General features: G+C 34.3%; 1 protein-coding gene and 1 long non-coding RNA gene across 4 annotated transcripts in view; one reads left to right on the forward strand and one right to left on the reverse strand.

Annotated features, from left to right (window-relative positions):
- LOC143255634 (uncharacterized) overlaps positions 1-20,000 on the forward strand; it is a 62,829-nt gene that overhangs the window by 37,049 nt on the left and 5,780 nt on the right. For 2 of the 3 annotated variants that reach the window (XR_013030765.1, XR_013030767.1), the window contains exons 2-3: positions 1,383-1,497; positions 3,790-4,461. This is a non-coding gene — a long non-coding RNA (uncharacterized LOC143255634). Of the gene's footprint in view, positions 1-1,382; positions 1,498-3,789; positions 4,462-20,000 lie in introns of those variants that run through there. The other variant, XR_013030766.1, reaches the window with a different exon arrangement.
- Ublcp1 (Ubiquitin-like domain-containing C-terminal domain phosphatase 1) overlaps positions 16,817-20,000 on the reverse strand; it is a 39,475-nt gene continuing 36,291 nt past the window's right edge. Inside the window, exon 7 of the mRNA XM_076511596.1 lies at positions 16,817-16,968. Within this exon, the coding sequence (XP_076367711.1) occupies positions 16,926-16,968 (43 nt within the window). The 3' untranslated portion in view covers positions 16,817-16,925. The remainder of the gene's footprint in view (positions 16,969-20,000) is intronic.

A 20,000-nucleotide genomic window follows, 5' to 3' on the forward strand; every position in this document is an offset into this window, starting at 1 on the left:
ACTGTTGGTAAAGAATATCATTTATATAAATGAGAAATAATAAAGGGCCCAGAACAGAACCTTGTGGTACTCCAACATTAATTGTAAGCCAATCACTATAATTATTATGGATACAAACCATTTCCATTAAAACAGTTTATAAGAACGGTTTGTACATGCTAATACAGTTTCATGTTGTTACAGGTGCTGAGAATGATGACAGAGCAATATTGTTAGCACCGACTGTACTTATTTGGTTCACAGCGAATAACGACCATTTGACAGTCCAATATCGCCACAGCAAACTGATGTCACAAATATTTCGAAAAAAGATTTTTAAATGATGTAGTGTTAAAGAACATAAGATTTTGAAGACATTCCAGGGTCTTTATTCTCCAGATGGAAGCAGAAAATGTATCACGGCAGACCGATTATAGCAAGAAACGGCTTCAAAACCACAGTTCCAAATCAAGCTCAAGCAATACTCTCATCTGCAATGTGAAGGCTACAACCGAGAACCAGAAACCTTTGACCAAAAATATATTGCAACGAAGACTTAAAGGCAATACTCTCAGCCGCAATGTAAAGGCTATGGCTATAAAAGAGTACACTTTAACTCAAAAGTCAGAGAATGAAGGGTTAGAATCCAAATGTTCACAAGCTTCTAGCAACACTTTGAAATCAAAAGCTATTTTCTTGAGAAGAATGGCTACATAAGTTGAAATCACAGTAACCCTATCCGACCAAATATCCATGAAGTCATTCATGAAGATATAATGGATTTTTGTACCTTGTAGCCTTGGAAATCACTACCCACATACAGTGAAAGGTTTGTGAGAAGCTTTTCAAAATATGTGATCTTAGACCGATCGTATCATTCTTTGTAGAGTGCTTGTTACAATAACAGTTGTACGAGACAATAGTGAACAATGGAGGCTACCATATAACATGATCGATAATAGAAGAAAGAGTTCCAAAGGCAATAAAGGAAGTAGAATATCACCAGTATAAATTGCGATTAACCCTCAGTGTTTACAACATAAAGGCAGAGAAAATTAATTTACTGTGGGAAACTGAAGTATGTATTAGAGTTTATGCCTGTTACTATATGTCAGCAATAGTAGATATGGTAATCTTGCGACATTTTTCCATTCTTGTTTGATTGGATTGTAGAGATGGCAGTAATGACATTAGAGTTATAGCTAAATGCTGAGAGACAGAGCTAAATGTACATTTCAGCTGAAACAGGGTTGTGCAGTAGATACTGCAATATAAACCCGTTAACTCAACAAGAACTTCCAAACAAACTTATAAAATTTTGTTATTTGCTTACAAAACATAGCTAACGTTTGGTTATTTACTGTTGGTAATTATTTCTGCTTATATTCTTTCTATCTCTTCAGTATCAGGACCGAATTGGCTAGTGGTTTGTGTGCCCAGACTGTGAGTCCAGTGGTCTATGGTGTGCGTTTCCTTGCCGCAAAAATTCACTCTGCACTTTGAGGTCACGAGAACAATGTAAGTATTATGTTGAAATCCTATTGGCTTGGTGCAATTACTTTAGTCAATCATTTCAAATTAAGGGCAGCTATGTGCAGATAGCTACTTTTATGTCGCTTTGAGCGAAAATTTTCAAAAAACACACAAAATCATCAATATAGTTTTTCACAATCAGTTTCTCAGTGCTAGTGAGTGTGGGCAACTCTGACCTGTTTTCGTTTTATGCAACGAGCCTACATTCTTCAAACTTCATCCGTCCGTTTTTAGCAGGGTTGATTAGCGATGTTCATACAGACCAATTTAACATGCATGTTTGTGTTAATATGTTGTACTATTTGGGTTACTGCAGCTGACACAGATGTAGAGTTTGTAAAATCAACAGACGTGCAGTAAAACTCTATTTTTCTTGAACCAACATTTGGCGCAATGCCAAGGTATTTTACGAACCAACCACACACACAAAAAGACGAGAACACCTCACGCTTCTAACCTAATTTTACTCGTGTGAAAAACTGGCAAGCTTGGTTTTGGAATTTCGCACAAAGCTACCCGAGGGCTATCTGTGCTAGCCGTCCCTAATTTAGTAGTGTAAGACTAGAGGGAAGGAACTAGTCATCACCACCCACCGCCAACTCTTGGGCTACTCTTTTACCAACGAATAGTGGGATTGACCGTCACATTATACACCCAACGCGAGCATGTTTAGCACGACGCGGGCGCGAACCCGCGAATTACGAGTCGCACACCTTAAGCGCTTGGCCATGCCGGGCCACATGGACGCTTACTAAGCTTTCAAAAACAATAAATGCATTGAACTCTAAGTGAGCTAGAAATAAAATTTAATGTTACTTGTCTGAAATATTTAAATAGTATATTGAAGTTACACAATCACCTCTCGATGTGACGGCGGTAGGTTTACGAATTTATAGTGTTAAATAAGGGGACTAGTTCCCCGCAATGGACACAACAGATGGTCCAAAGTGGCTTTGCCTTTGAACAAAAAAAAAACAACAAGCAACATGATCACGAATAAGAATAAAGAGATAATATGTGTTAACAGTGCTAACTGATTAAACTTACAAGAATTTTCAAGAGCTCTTTACGCACGAAATTAGAATTAAACACAATGTGTCTGATTTACTATTAGTTAATTCTTTAAACACGACTTAAAAGAAAAGGACATTCATGTGAAACGCTACGAATGTTTGACTTACTACAGTACTATTATAATTATATTTCACAATTTATTGTGATATGTTTTTCAATGCATGTAGTACTGGATAAACCAGACGGCAGAGAAGGCATTTGAAGCCACGTTGTCAAGGTGTCCAAAGTGATTATATTTTTAATAGACTTCTCATATAATATATTAGGTTAAAAAATGTAGTATTTTGAAAGAATAATATCCGGTAAGGGCTTGTTTTGATTGATTAAATTTCTAACAGAAAAAAAAAAAAAAACACTTAAGGATAAATGGGTACCTACAAAGAGAAACTATCACTGTAGTCTAAAATCGGCCTATAAATTTTTATTATGTAAGCCATTTATTTGTGCGTGTATGTTTCTTGTTATAGCAAAGCCACATCGGGTTATCTGCTGAGCCCACCGCGGGGAATCGAACCTCTGATTTTAGCGGTGTAAATCCGTAGACTTACCGCTGTACTAGCGTGGGGTTTAAAATTCTCTTTTTAAAGAATACTTTAAAAATAACTTTGAAAGTTATTATTAGGCTAGACTTGCGGTCACTTAAACTCGATAGCACTGATACACCAAGAGCTAAACTTGTTCCTCTATAAAAGTTCAAAGATATTGTGCATGTAAAGGTTAAATAGTGTGGTGGTTTAGATTCTTAAACCAGTTTTCTACACGAGATACACACAAACATGTGTATTTTGTTTTCGTAAATAGCGTAGACGTAATTTAAAACTGAACAACTGCTATGAACAGAACGAACCAGATGGACCTGTACTGAAATTATTAAATAAAAAATATATATTTCTGAATTTGAACCACTTTGAAAAGACGCGTTTTAAATTCAGACGTTTAGTAACTAAAGAAATCAAACGGTAAATAAATTTCTTAGATTTTAAAAATATGACAGAATTTTAACGAAAATATCTACGCTAATGTCAGAAAATGCGTAAATATAGCATCACAAGTTGTGTCTTATTTGAGATCCTTCAGTTATATTTGTGCTGTCGTGTTTTAATTGAATTTTAAAATCATCTAATTACAAAGAGGTTTATGTTAAAATATATAATTTCAATTTATGAATCAAATGAAACAAGTAACATACTTCTTATTTACTAGATATTGATCGTGACCAGTTATTCAACACCATACTTCTTTGACCGAGATGTTGACTGGTGGTTAACGTACTCACATTGTGACTCCGAGAATTCGTGGTTTGCATTAAACTTCTACAAAGGCTTCTTCCGTACCAAGTCGTGCTACGTGAGTGATGGACCAGCCTCACAGATAAGAAAATTCCCAACAGTTGGCAGTGAGTACTGTTGACCAGTTACTTTCCTTATAGTTTATAAATTATAAATGACAGACAGCTATGCGTACACAGCCTTTTGTGTAAGTTTGTGCAAAAATTCTAAAGAAACTGAACAGATAAAATGTTAATACTGGTAATATTATATTATTGTTGTTATAAAAAGGAGTTTAAGTTTGGTTTTCTTAAATTATATTTCATTTGAAAATGATCTTCTCGCAGTCAACAGACTTCTCTACTGAAACTAATATTTTGAGTTACTCAAAGGTTATAGACCAGCTTCTTCCCTTTCCACCTTCATCATTATATGTTATTCTAGAAATGTTTATGATACTATTTGTATTTTAACCACGTCGTTTTTTATTATATTGATAACAAGCACACATACATATTAAATTTTCTGTTGGATGTTATAACAAGCTATAAGTAACTGACTTTTATTGGTACGCTGGTTCGTGAATTAAGATTGCAGTTTATTTTCAGTTAGCTTGTTCAAATTATGCAAATTTTCGTAACTTATATCCTGATTTGATTATTGTCAATTTATGAAAACTTTATTAGGAGAGTCTTCATGATTTTACACAGTCTGGAATTGTTCAACAAAGACTTATAAAACACTAAGCCAATATTAAAACGGAATAATTGTCCACTCATTCGTTATATAAGAGACAGAGTCTAAATTTGTGGTGTGTCAAAGGTTTTGGTTTGCCTGAACAATGCATCATGATTTAAATATGAGGGAAACATAATTAAATACCTTGAATCTATCTATCATCAAATTAAAGCTTTTATACATCTTTAATATGGAACCACAGCATTTTGACAGTGTTAAAATTGTTAACTATGAATTGTCCTGGAACTTTTTTCAAGTAGTTTCTAACTTTGATGCGATCAGTAACCATATAAAAGTTATTCTAGCCTCGAAGCATTCCACAGCCATATTTCAGTTGTCATTCCAACGTTAAATTACTCCAGAACTACAGGGTGTTCGGAAAGTCACTGTGCAGTTTTGTAATAATATTTTATTCAGTCTATTTCAACCCAACAACTGATAGCGGTGTTTAGAAACAAAATAAGAAGGATCCAGGCCTGTATTGATGCCAACGGGGGTCACTTTCAACATTGTTTATAATTGTCATTCATATTTACCTCCTGTATTCTATATTGAAACATGTATGTTAATAAATATATAAGTGCACAGTGACTTTCCGAACACCCTGTATATTAAAGTTGCCATTATAACCTTAAACCACTGTAGAATCACATTAAAGGCATCGTTCTAGCCTTGATTTATTCAGAAACAATACTAAAGTCGCCCTTCTAGACTTGAAGTGCTGCAAAACCATATTAAATTTATTTTAATCCTAAAGTACTCCAGAAGCACTTTGGAACCACATACAAACAGACTTGCCCTATTTCTCAACAAGAATATTTAAACTTAACCGATAGATAAATATATATGCAAAAACTACATTGACAAACACCACACCAACATTATTTACAAAATACAATGTACAGGCCTGCCACGACTTCCATATTGGAGAAACAAGTAGAAAAATGGAAACCAGATTCAAAGAACATAAAAAGTCACCTTCACAAGTTTTCGAACACTGCAAATCAAATAAACACAACATAACCATAGACAACACTCAAATACTAAATAAAGAAACAAACATAAACAAACGCAAAATTAAAGAAGCCTTACTTATACAACAACTTAAACCCAAAATATAAACCAATATAAAGGAACGCCTTTATACCTATACTAATATAATAAAATAAATAAAATTATATAGTCAAACATCTAACACCGCCCTCTACATTCCAACACTCTGTTACATAACCCCCTTTCAAACATGTGGTCAGCTTCCGGTCAGTTACCTCTTTCTTTGTGAACCTGACGATGACCGAAGAAGGTCGAAACGTTGTTCGCTCTTCTATTTAAAATATATATTTCTATATATTTTCTCAACCCAAACGAGCCGTTTTTGCATATATATTTCTCTACAAGTGGGTTTTCTCGACATCACTGATTAACCGATAGATGTTTTTCATTTAATATCACTGATACGAAATCTAAACCAATTTCGAGTTTGCGCACTTGCACACGCAAAACTCGTGTCTTGTACCAGCTTTTTACAACACTTACCAGCTTAACATGTAGGTAAAATTTTCAATTTAAAAACAGTGTAAACCTTTTTTAAATCTTCTTAGGTTAACGTGATTGTATTTTGATAACATCCACTGTTTTTCTTCAATACAATTCATACTATATTAATGCGTTATAAAAAATGAAAAGTCTCCTAAACAAACAAAATCATAGTGAGTACGTATATCTAATGTAATCGACAGTTCATCACTTATTTAAAAGTATCTTAGGTATTTGTCGTGAAATTTCTTATGTTCCTAAAAGATTTTACAAGCAGACAAATATACATACAGAACTATCACATTACCCATGTTGGGTTATGTGGCTTTTAACCTGCTCCTGATGTCACTTGTAGACATACAGTTGTAGCTAGAAACGTGATACTGAGTACGCTTACAGATCAGGACAATAATTAGGTTAGGGGTCAACTACTGACCTGAGGTGGTATATGTGTGTGTGTGTGTGTGAATATAAAAGCTAAACCAAAGTATAACCAGTGACGATCAATCACCTGATTCAGTTTTGATACAGAGGATAACCTATTTTCTTTCAACTTTCACCTAAATAGTTTGTTTAAAGGTTTGACATAGACACAGCAGGTTTTCAAACCCACTCGTTCTATTTTTACTCAATGTATTTGCAGTGATAGTTTTATATTATAGCAGAAGAGCAAAGAAAAGTATGATCTATGTTGTACCGTTTATCGAACTATTCCTAACTAAGAAGAAAAAGTTATTAAACAGCGTGTTTTGTTGTAGCAAAGCGACATCGGGCTATCTTCTGTGTCCACTGAGGGGAATCGAACCCCTGATTTTAGTATTGTAAATCCGAAGACTTGCCGCTATCTCTCCGGGAACATATTATCAGAATGTAAATTAACAAATTTAAGTGAAGGTGGTTCTCTTTAGATCCCATTTTATCATATTTTGGCGTTGAACTTACAACAAGGTATAATAAAAGTAGATGGCAAGAACCATATTTACCAAAACGAGAGTCAGATATTTGAATTTGGAATTTTCAACCAGTACGGCATAAGCAAAACAGTTATTTCAGAGGGCTCACAGTGATCACCGATTTAAAACTGTTGATCAGAGAAAGTACAACCAAGTATTCATAGCCTACACGACAATTCTTAACAATACAGCCTGTTTGACTGCTACAACAATAAAAACTACACGGTTGAAAATACAGGAATTTTCAACGGCATATCGCCCCTAGTGGAACAGCGGTATGTTTGCGGACTTATGAATGGAAGTTTAACACACACACACACACATATATACAAATGTATATATATGTACTTACAAATTTAACATATTTCAGGAATGCACTTTTACAGCGTAAACGAAATGTTTGTTTCGCTGTGAAATGACAAAAACCGTAATTTAACAAAGTCTTAATCATAAATTTACCACTCAGCGTCTTCGAAGTAACAATAATGTCCAGGACAAAACTGATAAGTCTTTTGTGCGTGCTGACTTAAGTAGCACGTCTAAGCTTAAATAACGTAAAGGATAAAAACGTTTCAGAACTCAGAAACAAGATATTTTTTTTCCAGGTTATAAGGCAAACTATCTTATAGGTGTGTAAAACATTTGATTGTGCATCTATATGAATTTAACCATTTTAGGATTGCCCGTGCTTACACCTCATATTTCAGTGGACTTTGCTTATATTGCAAGTTTTCATTATCAATATGCCATTGATTCCAAGTGATTCCCAATAAATATAACATTACAATGAAATGCATAACTAAAGTATGTATGTAGACTAACTCACACACATTACACTGCTGGCCAAAATCTTAAAGCCAATGAACATAAAGAAAAATAATGCATTTTGCGTTGTTATAATCAACCACTTATTTCAGTAGAGCTTCGAAAGATGAAAATAAAAAACTTTTTAGTATTTAATAGGGAAAATGTGAACAATATGAAATTAGCCGAAATAACTAGCTGGTCAAAAGATCATACTGAAACGAAGCGTTAATCGGTAAACACGTAATGAAATTTAGTCAATTGTGTTCAAGCATTAGCGTTGTCAACATCTCCCACTTACATTGGGTAAAAACATGGCAAAGGCTAAAAAGTTGACAGAGTTTGAAAGTGGCAAAATTGTCGAGCTGGACAACCAAGGTCTCTCTCAACGTGCCATTGCTGATGAGATTGGGTGTAGTAAAACTGCTTTTGCAATTTTCTTAAAAGACCCTGAGGGATATGGAACGAGAATTTCAAGTGGTCGGCCCAAGACAATTTAACCTGGATGGTCCAGATGGCTTCCAACGTTACTGGCACGATAAGTATATCCCACCAGAGACATTTTCTACACGACACAGTGGAGGAGGTTACATCATGATCTGGGGTGCTTTCTCTTTCCACGGAGCAATGGAGCTTCAGGTTATACAAGGGCGTCAAACAGCAGCTGGCTACATTGGCATGTTGGAGAGATCATCCTTATTGACTGAAGGCCCTCGCTTATGTGGAAATGACCGGATCTTTCAGCAGGACAATGCTGCAATCCATAATGCTCGCAGAACAAAGGACTTTTTCTTGGCGAATAACGTGATTCTTTTGGACCCTCAGAGTGTTCGCCTGAACTGAACCCCATTGAAAATGTTTGGGTGTGGGTGGCAAGAGAAGTCTATGGAAATGGACGTCAATTCCAAACAGTGCATGATCTTCGTGGAGCCATGTTCACCACTTGGAATAACATTCTAGCCAACCTTCTTCAAACGCTTATATCAACCATGCCAAAGCGAATGTTTGAAGTTATTCGCAATGAGGGCCGTGCAACCCACTACTGAGACCTCTTGTTGGGCATTTCCTACCCTGTTTAGGACTTATTTTTGGTATGGTCTTAAACTTTTGACCTGCTAGTATTTAAGCTAATTTCATAGTGTTCACATTTTCCCTATTAAAGTCTAAAAAAGTTGTGTACTTTTATTTTCCATTTTCCTATTTTCATCTTTCGAAGCTCTACTCAAATAAGTGATTGAGTCTAACAACGCAAAATGCATATTTTTTCTTTATGTTCATTAGCTTCAAGATTTTGGCCAGCAGTGTATCTAAGACAATACTCATATTTTGATCAATTTAAGTTTTAATAAATTAAAGCAGGTAAACAAATTAAATAATATTATTTTTCACATAAACTTTCATGACTGACTTTGCCTATCATACATGAAACGAAAATCATTAAATTTAACAAGATTCGGTTCCCCAAATCTTTTCCGCGCAACAGAGAAACGAGTCTTGCTTTCGAAGGAATTGCGCGGTCAGGTCGAGTATGTGTTAATAAAAGCACTTATGAAATTAGCAGTTTATATTTAAGCATCACTGACAATGTTATATCAATTACAATACAGACAAAATGTACAAAACTTTTTCTAGATTTCCTGATAAATAAATGTGTAGATGTTACACGAGTTAAAGACATAGAAAATATTTTATTTTATCCAAGTACACACACACACACACACACACACACACACGTATATACAAACATGAATACACATTCACAGGTACGTGTTGTACATATTTATACGTGATTTCCTTATTACGCCTAATAGAGGGGCCACCTTGGTCATCGGATTATCCAGCATTCCAGAACAGCTATAAATATGATAAGTCGAAAACGTCGGCAGGCCATTTGGCCCCATGTCCCTCAAATCATCGGTTTCCTTACTTAATTCGCCTCCCCGAGTTTCAGGCTCCAAACGTTTTCATCCCAGTCAGCTTGTTGTAGGGTTTGTTGCTTGTAAAGAGGGGTATTTTAGGATATTCATTACTTCTAATTTCTCCAACAGTGGATGAATGTTTCTACAATTGCTCTATTCAATGCCATTTTCTAATTGTCACTGTTTCAAGTACGCTTGAGAGCAAACTCTTGAGCTGATGAGGATAGTTCAACTTCATAGAGAAGCTAATATACGATACTGTTTATTGCCATTCAGTTGGTGCTCTTATGTTTGAAGTTGAGGCACTGATGTAGTAGTACAGTAGTTTTAGTGAAGCATCTAGTAACAGCAACAAACACATTAACTGTGCAGGCAGTATTTTGTGAATAACGAACAAACAGCAGAATTAACCCCACAACTCGTCAACACTCCACTCCACTACCTTTACACTGGGATGAGCTTATGTATCACGACAAATACTCACATCCTTGCAATTATTATAATGCTGAATTCTTACCAGTCAATACTGTGAAACAGGGCATAAAAAAACTCCTTAACAATCAGTTCTATTCTTCATATGATTTGTTTATTTTTTAATTTTGCGCAAAGCTACACGAGAGCGATCTGCGGTAGCCATCCCTAATTTAGCATTGTAAGACTAGATGGAAGGCAGCTAGTCATCACTATTGGACTACTCTTTTATCAACTAATAGTTGGATTGACCGTAACATTATAACGCCCCCCACGGCTGAGAGGGCGAGCGTGTTTTGTGTGACGGGGATTCGAACCCGCTACTCTCAGATTACGAGTCGAACGCCTTAACAACCTGGCCCTCTTCATACAGTGTTTTGGATAATGTCGACTATGGTTAGAAAAGTGTTACCTCAATTTTATTAGTTGTGGTTACGAATTTGAATCCAACTGTATCGATTTTCATCTCTTCACATACTATACTTAGCTACCATAATCACAAACAGAAATCGAAATTACAGAAACTTGGATGACGAAAATAACGCAACTACTTAAATAAAACAAAAATTACATCACACTTCATTAAATGAATGTCATGGTAGCGTAATGCATATGATAGAAGTCTAAATGTACACTTTTACACGATCTGCTGAATTTTTGAATCAACAATGATAATGAATTTTCACAAGCAGATAATATTTTGTCAAAAAAATGGCGTTTATTTGAAATTATGCATCATTTATTCAGTTGCGACTTTCTTTAATGATCATTAGCAAATATATGCCTGTTATTGGTCATTTACTAAACATTCCAAGCGAGAATGTCACGCTGACTTTTATGAGAAATTATGTTTAACCAATACGAAAAAATCTTATAATATAATTACTAAAATTTTTACAGGATGTTTTTGCTGTGTATTTTACATATTGCCGAGTCACACAAGAGTGGAGTCAGTTTAACGTTTATATTTTATTGCTTCTACAATAAAATAAAATTGTTTCAAGCTTTTAAAGAAGTGTGTGTAAAAATAAAAAAAAATATTTGCTTTTGACCTAATCCAACCATATTGCAAATACAACTTTGAGATAAGATTTGGCAATGAGGTCGCTTCACATTATCACAGTTGATGGATGAAGTATGGTACGATGTACAAACTGTTAGAAGAAATGGCATGTGACAGAAAAACGTCTTCTATACTAAAGTGATAAAATGTATTTTTTTGTTCTCAAATTACAAAAAAATACACAAAATAATAAAGATCTTCACTCTTGGGGGTATTGAATATCTAAGAATACAACTACTGCCCAACCTGGTTCCTTAGTTCAGTTGTTTTGTCGTTGTGTATTTGTATTAACTTTCTTTTATCAAGGTAGAATATTTACTTGTTGAGATAAGAATTTCTGATTCCGTTAGAAAAAGGTAGATGTATACATTATAAATCTGAGTGTAGGACATACTGCACTTGATAATGTGGTTTGCAATCCACATCTTATTTGTTTAGACCTGGTTTCAGTCGACAGTGCAGCATACTGTATCAGTATTAAATTAAGAAAGATAAATCAAACATTAAAAGAAGAAAAGGAGACGTTTCTTTCTTAGCAAAGTTACATCGAGTTATTCGAGGGGTATTGAACCCCTGATTTTAGCATTGTAAATTCGTAAGCTTACCGTTGTACCAGGGGGTGCAAATATGAGCTTTTTATAGCATTGCTTTTGGTGAATTCTTTACTTGTAATAGGAAAATTTTTCATTGTGCATGTATGAAAAAAAAATTGTTTAATGCTTAAAGAGTGGCTTTGTGTGCCAAGTTATATGCCCGAGAGTACGTGATTCGATTCTTTTTCAGTTTCGCGCTGCACGGGGGCCGTGGGTGTGTGATAAAAGTGGTGTTAACTTCCATTATGCAATTAAATTATATCAAGATTGCTTGTGGCTACTGTCGTCTCGATACCTTTCCTAAATTTAGTCCAGTTCTTCTCAACCACTGGTTCATCATAAACATGTTTTCGATCCATATGAGTTAATGAAAACAAACGTATAAAAACTATAATGTTCACAAGAAAATCACAATGGCTTTTTATTGTATTTACGTTTTAGTGGAGGCAGCGAGTTCTGGTATCAAAAAGGTTGAAAAAGCTGCTTTAATTTGTTACTTCAACATTAGAAACGGCAGATGCAGAAAGCACTTCAGTAGCTTAGCACAAATATCCAAAATAATTTTATAGCACAAAGCTACACAATGGGTTATCTGCGCTCTGTCTACCATGAGGAATCAAATCCAAATTCTATTATTGTTGATCTGAAATATTATTGCTGACTCACCGGAGGACTATCCGAAACAAACACACAAATACTTCACAAACATTTGTAATATTGAAGTCATCTTCAGTTAACGCAGGTGATCAATAATCAAATTTTTAAAGTACATTAATGTTAAGCCACTCGAATCGTAATTTTAGGTTCGTGGGTTCGAATCCCCGTCCCACCAAACATGCTCTCCCTTCCAGCCGTGGGGAAGTTATAATGTTACGTTTAACCCCACTATTCGTTGGTAAAAGAGTAGCCCAAGAGTTGGTGGTAGATGATGATTACTAGCTGTCTTACACTGCAAAATTAGGAACAGCTAGCGCAAATAGCCCTCGTGTAGTTCTGCGCGAAATTAAAAACAAACAGTACATTAATAATAAAAGGTTTTGCCGCAATGATATCTTGCATCGACTTTTTTTATTTCGCATATACTTAAATGTAGCTAGTCTTTCATCACAAAATATCTGTAACATGAAATGTCAACATGTTTTATCACAATGTTAACAAGCATTGCTCCTTTTTGTTTCAATTATGTTCTTGTAGCGATTCAGAGAAAAGACAGGTTTCGGTAACTTATTAAGATCGGCTTTGCACGCTTACTTGCGCAATAGGCAAAGCGACGGCACTCTTTGTGATATTCCTGTTTAACCAGGGACGGCTAACGCAGATAGCTTTCGTGTAGTTTTGCACAAAATTCAAAACAAACAAACAAAGACCCTTACGGAGTTAAGATGCAGCCGCCCTTAATATTAAACTACTGACAGTCTGTAGGAAACCATAATGTCACCATAGATGAAAGTGAAAATCTGGTTCATCAGCAAAAGGTGCGAACCACGAATCTTTCGATTTCAGTACGCCAGCTACCAAGCTACATTTGACCTGCATCTGCTAGAAAACACGTTTTCTTTCGAAAATTGTAATGTACCTTGTTTAATTTCATTTTTGATTGTTGAAAATACAACTCAATGGTAAGATTTTCTCAATAACACATTTGACAAAAACATTGGATATTAAAGAATGGAAAATTCAAAGTAGCAGAAAAACGTTGCAAGAAGTGAAAGAAAAAAAAACTAATTTTATCGGACTTCAAACTATAAAATAAGACAAAATTAATGTGAACCGTATTCTAGTTTTGCTTACATATATATACTCTTCAAAAAAAGAAACGCAAAAGGGATATTTTTTATTTTAAAGAGAAATATATGTAATAACGTTACAAGCTCAGAGTATGTGATGTTACACGTGTTAAGGCACTGATTGTCAGACCAAAATGACAATAAAAGTTGTGCACTTTGAAAACGGAGGAAAACAACGAATTTTTCGCCAAAACGCATTCGTGTCCAATAAATTTGTTTGAGAGATCTGCATGTTCTGCAAGTGCAACATGTGCAAAATCCCTATAAAAGTGACGGGTTCTAGGTTTCCATAGCTCAGTGTTAAGCCACCGACACGCAATACAGTTACGCCAAGACTGACTGAAGCACAACGCCATTGGTCGCTTGGAAGCAGGCGAATCTCGATCAGATGCTGCCAGAGCTGTGAATGTTTACCCAAGCACCATCACAAGGCTATGGAATCGTCACCAACAACATGGTTCTACTCGTGACCGTCCACGATTTGGCAGACCTCGTGTGACCATGCCCGCACAGGATCGCAACATCCGGTTTCGTCACCTTCGGGCCAGGACCACCACTCTGACGTCTACTGCCTCAACCATACCAGGGCGACGTAGGATTTACGATCAGACCGTACGCAACCGTCGACGAGACTCTTAGGCCCCATGTGCAACCCATCATGGTGAACGTCAACGACGCTTTTCAACATGACAACGTGCGTCATCACACAGCCCGACTCACCACTGTCTTCTTGAGACACCACAACATCAACGTTCTTCCCTGGCCCTCCAGATCACCAGATTTAAACCCCATCGAACATCTTTGGGACGAGTTGGACCGACGTCCGCGACAACCTCAACCGCAGACTCTACCTCAGCAGCAGCTTTGCACGCTGAGTGGACAGCCATTCCACAGGATGTGATTCGTCATCTCATCGCTTCCATGGGCAGGAGATGCCAAGCAGTTATTGATGCTCACGGGGGGCATACTCGTTATTGACGTTAAACTTCAACTAGTGAGCGTGGACTTCGCCTTTGCGGACTTTGGATGTTTAGCAGTGAACGTGCAAAGTTTCACACATGCCATACAGAACTACCCGGAATAAACTTGTTAACAATTTGTATCATATTTTGCCTTTTGCATTTCTTTATTGAAGAGTAGATATATATACATAGAAATAAGAGGTTGAGAAAACGCAAATTAATTCTATATTATTTTCACTAACTTTTCCCCAGTGATTTTAATTTGATTGTGCTGCCATCTATATTCTAACGTTTCTTTGTTTTTTGCTTTGATGCGCAAAGTAGTTTGTTTACGAATACACATTAACAAAAAGTAAAAAACAGTGATTTCTAAAGATCACATATAGTTATTAAAACGTTTTTTTCTTTATGCGTTGTTTCCGTTCATGCTCCTATCTTCAGAATATTTATTTTAGTTAATCATCAATCATTTTTTTTCTCTCAAATGCTCTCGCAAACTAAAACTTTGTTCTTAGTACGTTTCTCTTCGCAGATTTTTCATTCAGCACACACTAAGACTGAAGAATCCATATGAATTATAAAAAAAATTAATAATGTTCCTGTAATGTACTCTTGAAAGTAAGCATTTTAATATATGTATGTAAGGTTTTTTCTACAATTCAGGAGATACAGACGGTAACAGACAAACATATAATTTTATGGGTATGATATGCATAAAAAACTACCGTGAACTTTTAGTACATCATAACATTCTGATTTTAACAATGAATAATAGTTTAAAAAAACAAACATCCATTGCAATATTTCCAATGACAAATGCACCAGCAAAGTGTTAATAAGCAAGTATTAGAAATCAATGGGAAAAGGAATGATTTTATGACAACATAATGCTTTATGAAAATAATGCATTTAAAAGAATTAAGGTGGCAATTGTTTTCAAAAGAAATAGAAAATTAGAATTCTTAAAAACAAACTGGCTATTGGAATATATTGTGGTATTTAATTCCAACCTTCAAACAAAGTGACTACATCTTTTCAGCAAGATTTACATATCCCTATGATGCAAAATGAAATATCGAACAGGATCCTATCACGTGTGCACGAAAGAAACGACTTAAGACAACCTACCTCAACCCACAACCTTCTAAAAATACATACTATAACTGCTAGTATAATTCATAGCATTTATAAAGAGGATATGTTTAGCCTTAATCATAGCATGTTGAGCAGATTGACTTGCATGAAGGCAACTGCATAAGACTTGCAAGACAGACAAGACCAAAACAGGTAAACCTGGAGCAAGAAGAGACAGAATCCAGTTGTACAAGTAGTTATGAAAGTATAGTCCATGATCTTTTTGGTAGATACTATCCACCATAATTAGTGTATTGAACTTAAAAATATCTTTAAGTGTAAAAAATATTGTAGGTTGTTGTTTTGTAACAATTTGGCACAATATAATGATTAATATATATATTATAAATAGAACTACTTAAGATTTTCATATCCCTACGAGGCAAAATGAAATGCCGAACAAGATCCTATCGTGTGTGTGATATAAATGGCTTAAGACAACCTACCTCTAATAGAAATCATAACCCATGCTAGTAATTTATAAGGTGGTCTCAGATTTGTATGTAGTAGTTAACAGCATTTAGTAGTTAAAATGATGTCCTCTATTTTATATATTAAAAAAAATCTAATGCCCTAGAATGGCCACCAGAGGTGTGAATATTAAGATACAGAATCCACAATGCTATGGAGACGTGCTTCATGTTTGATAGCAATTAACGTACTGAAGTTTTATTACCATATCTCTTCAATTGTTAACTTAAATATTCATTTAATTATTAAATATAGAATATACAAAACAAACACTAATATTTCCACCAATCTTTTATGGATAATGTAGTTGAAGTGTATCAAACTGTTTTTTACTTTCAATCTAAAATAATTTAAAAGAAAATACCCTGATGGAATAAAAAATGTATCACAGTATTTCAGCACACTCTGTAACACGATACAATGCAAACTGTGAGAAAAACCAGTGTCATCACACATAACTATCTACTGAGCATACAGAAACTGTACCGAGACAAAAACTAATAGCAAAGTACAAAAGTACCATTCACAAAATGGATGAAAAATCAGAGGTTTATTGCTAACACAATACATACAAGCTGGGAGATAATTTAAAACAATACCACCGACTTCATGAAAATATATATCTCAAAGTGAAGCAGCTTTAGCCACTAGTTTCATCATCCTGGTTAGTCACTAGTTTATACCTGCAGAACATCAAGAAAAAATATATTAAATAGACTATTTTTAATACAAAATTCAAAATTATACTTATAAAGTAAAAAGAAATATCCCCCACATCATTTTTGTTTTTACTAAGAGAGCTTTCAAGAACTTGGTTAATGATTTTTGAGTAGGGTAAAAAGTGGTACTTCACTGTAAAAATATGACCGCAGCAGCAATATTATTTCAAGCAGATGTATTTACATTCTTCCTATCATATTTAAAATCAGTTAAGGGTATGATACCAAATTATCAAGTTTCTAAGAATTACAGTTGCATTATTATGCATGATAATATGCATTTAACCTATCATTTTTAAAACCACAGATCTGAGGTTGGCATGTTCTTCTATTCATTGTAAAAATTTTCATTTAGTGGACCCAATGTAGTCCCTGCTAACAGCAGAGATATATAAATTTATGTTCCACATTCTAGAATTTTAAGAAAGAAATCCAGTCCTTAAATCTAAAAAGGAATTTTATTTCACAATTAAGTTTAAGCACATACTTCTCATGTATCTTTAGATACATCTGTTGAATAAGATTTAGGTGATCCTTAATAACAACATAACATGAAATTAAAGTATAACAAAGGAAGTTTGGTTCAATTAGGCCACCCTATTCATTAAATTAAATACTAAAAAAAAACTCAAAGCTATCCATGCCCTTATCATACAAATATACATATATTAAGTTTCCCTTAAGTATATTAAGATTTGTAAGGTATGATTTTCCCTTAGTGAAACTATGTTAACTATCCAATGAAATTCTAAACTATGTTAAATTATTTTGGAAAACATCTTTTAGTAGACTTCCCAGAACTTCTCCCACAACTGATGTAAGACCAATGAGTCTATAATTACTGGGACAATTTATTTCACTGCCCTTGAAAAGAGGAGTCACATTAGCTAACTTCCAATACTCTGGTACCTGCCTACTATTTAAGGACTAAAAAAATAGTAGTCTCTCACATATGCAATTTTTAACCTTTATCAAAACTTTTGGGGAAATATTATCTAACCCAGGAGCATCATAGTTTTTAAAATTTCCCAATTTTTTCTTAACCAGCTAAGAATTAATGTAACCATTTTGTTTGATCTTGTTTCCATTTAGTAATTGTTCAAGATGGGGAATACAGCTTATATCTTCATTAGTAAAAACCAAAAGTTAATAACCTAGCCACCTCATAATCATCAGATACTAGACTTCTTTTATCATCCCTCAAAAGGTCCTACCCTCATTCTAACGTTTTGTTTACCTTTAATGTATTTGAAGAAATTCTTATTGTTAATCTTTACATTGTCAGCCAACCCTTTACTCATACATCCTTTCTGATGTCCTAATCATCTGCTTCACCAACTTTCTTGATATTTATAATTCTTCTACATCTCCTGTCATACCAATCAATTTAAATTTTTATGATATTCATTAATTTTATCTTTTAAAGTCTTTGTGAACCAACCTGGTTTTTACTTGCAGCTATAATTTTCTCTCTATAAGAAATATATTTACTGTGAATATTTAAAATTTTTTTTTAAAAGTTCCCCAGATCTGATCAATGCCTCCAAACAACTCAGCTGCCCAATTCACAACAGATAATTCTTGTAACATTCCTTCAAAATTTGCTTTTTTGAAATTCTTAACTAAATCATAATTATTCTTATCTCCACATGCAGGAAAACATTGAACCTAATAGAGCAATGATCACTTGCACCCAGATATTCCCCAATTTCTACCCTATTGGTCATTTCTTGTAGTTAACAATAATCTAAAATAGCATTGTTTCTAGTAAGCATTAAGTAGCGAAGAAAGCCATCCTGAACATTTAAAAAAAAAAGTATCCTCGTGATTTGCCTCTAGAACTTCCCAATCTATACGCATGAAATTAAAATCACCCAGTTATTATTTCATTAACAGCCGATGATACATTAACATAATCAATTGCCTTAATCTTAAACACCTTAATCATATCCCTTTTAACTTTCTATTTTTAAGAGAAGAAATATATTCAGACTCAAACCTATCCTCATATGACAACATTTCCATCCCAGGTATTAATCCTAGTAGTAGTTCTCTAAATCCTTTCCAACAACTGAATGTCCATTCTACAGTAAGTAGCACAAGACTAAACAGTACTCCAAATGTGACCTACACATTTTGTGGTATCAGTATAGCAATTTATATTTTTTTGTTATTTCACAACAAATATATAAAACTTACAAAAATTCATGTGAAATTCAACAAGGCTTACCAAATACAACATATGAGTACAAAGAAACTTTAACATCGTAAGTAGTACAGATCATTGTTTTATATATATTTTTACTTATTCTTTGATGTTTTAGGTAAAATAACTGAAATTTGAGAACATATTTTAAATAATAATAATACACACATATACACACACATAATATGTGGTAACTGAAAGGTAATTGTATTTCAAAGAATAATAGTATGCTAGTACTGAGACACTTGTACTTTGAAAAGGCCAGATTTATTGGGAAAATTTTTATCACTTCTAGAGGAATAATATTAGCTAACTTCCAATCTTCTGACACCTGTACACTATTCAAGGATTTAGATAAAATATTAGCAAGTGACCTACATATCCAGCCCTCTACCTTTTTCAAAACCCTTAGGTAAATATTACCTGGCCCAGGAAGATATCATTCTTTCAACTTACTAATTTTTCTTACCAGCTCAAAATAGTGTGATCAGTCTGTTTAACCTGTTTCCATTTGTCAGTTGTTCAGGATGTTGCTTAACTTCATTAGTAAAAATTGAAGAAAATGTAGAATTTAATAACCAGCCACCTCATAATTATCAGACATTAGCATTTCTGTATCATCTTTCATAGAATGCTTACTGATGACAACATGATAATAAGGAACTTTAAATATAAATAGTTTACAAAAATTTGCTTATTCAAATAATTACAAAGTATTCAATCTTTTACACAAACATAAAAATGATTTTCACATAAGAATTGTTTGATGTTCTTAAATTCTTTATATAAA

Source organism: Tachypleus tridentatus, chromosome 7, assembly GCF_004210375.1.
Source record: "Tachypleus tridentatus isolate NWPU-2018 chromosome 7, ASM421037v1, whole genome shotgun sequence".
Taxonomy (NCBI): Eukaryota; Metazoa; Arthropoda; class Merostomata; order Xiphosura; family Limulidae; genus Tachypleus; species Tachypleus tridentatus.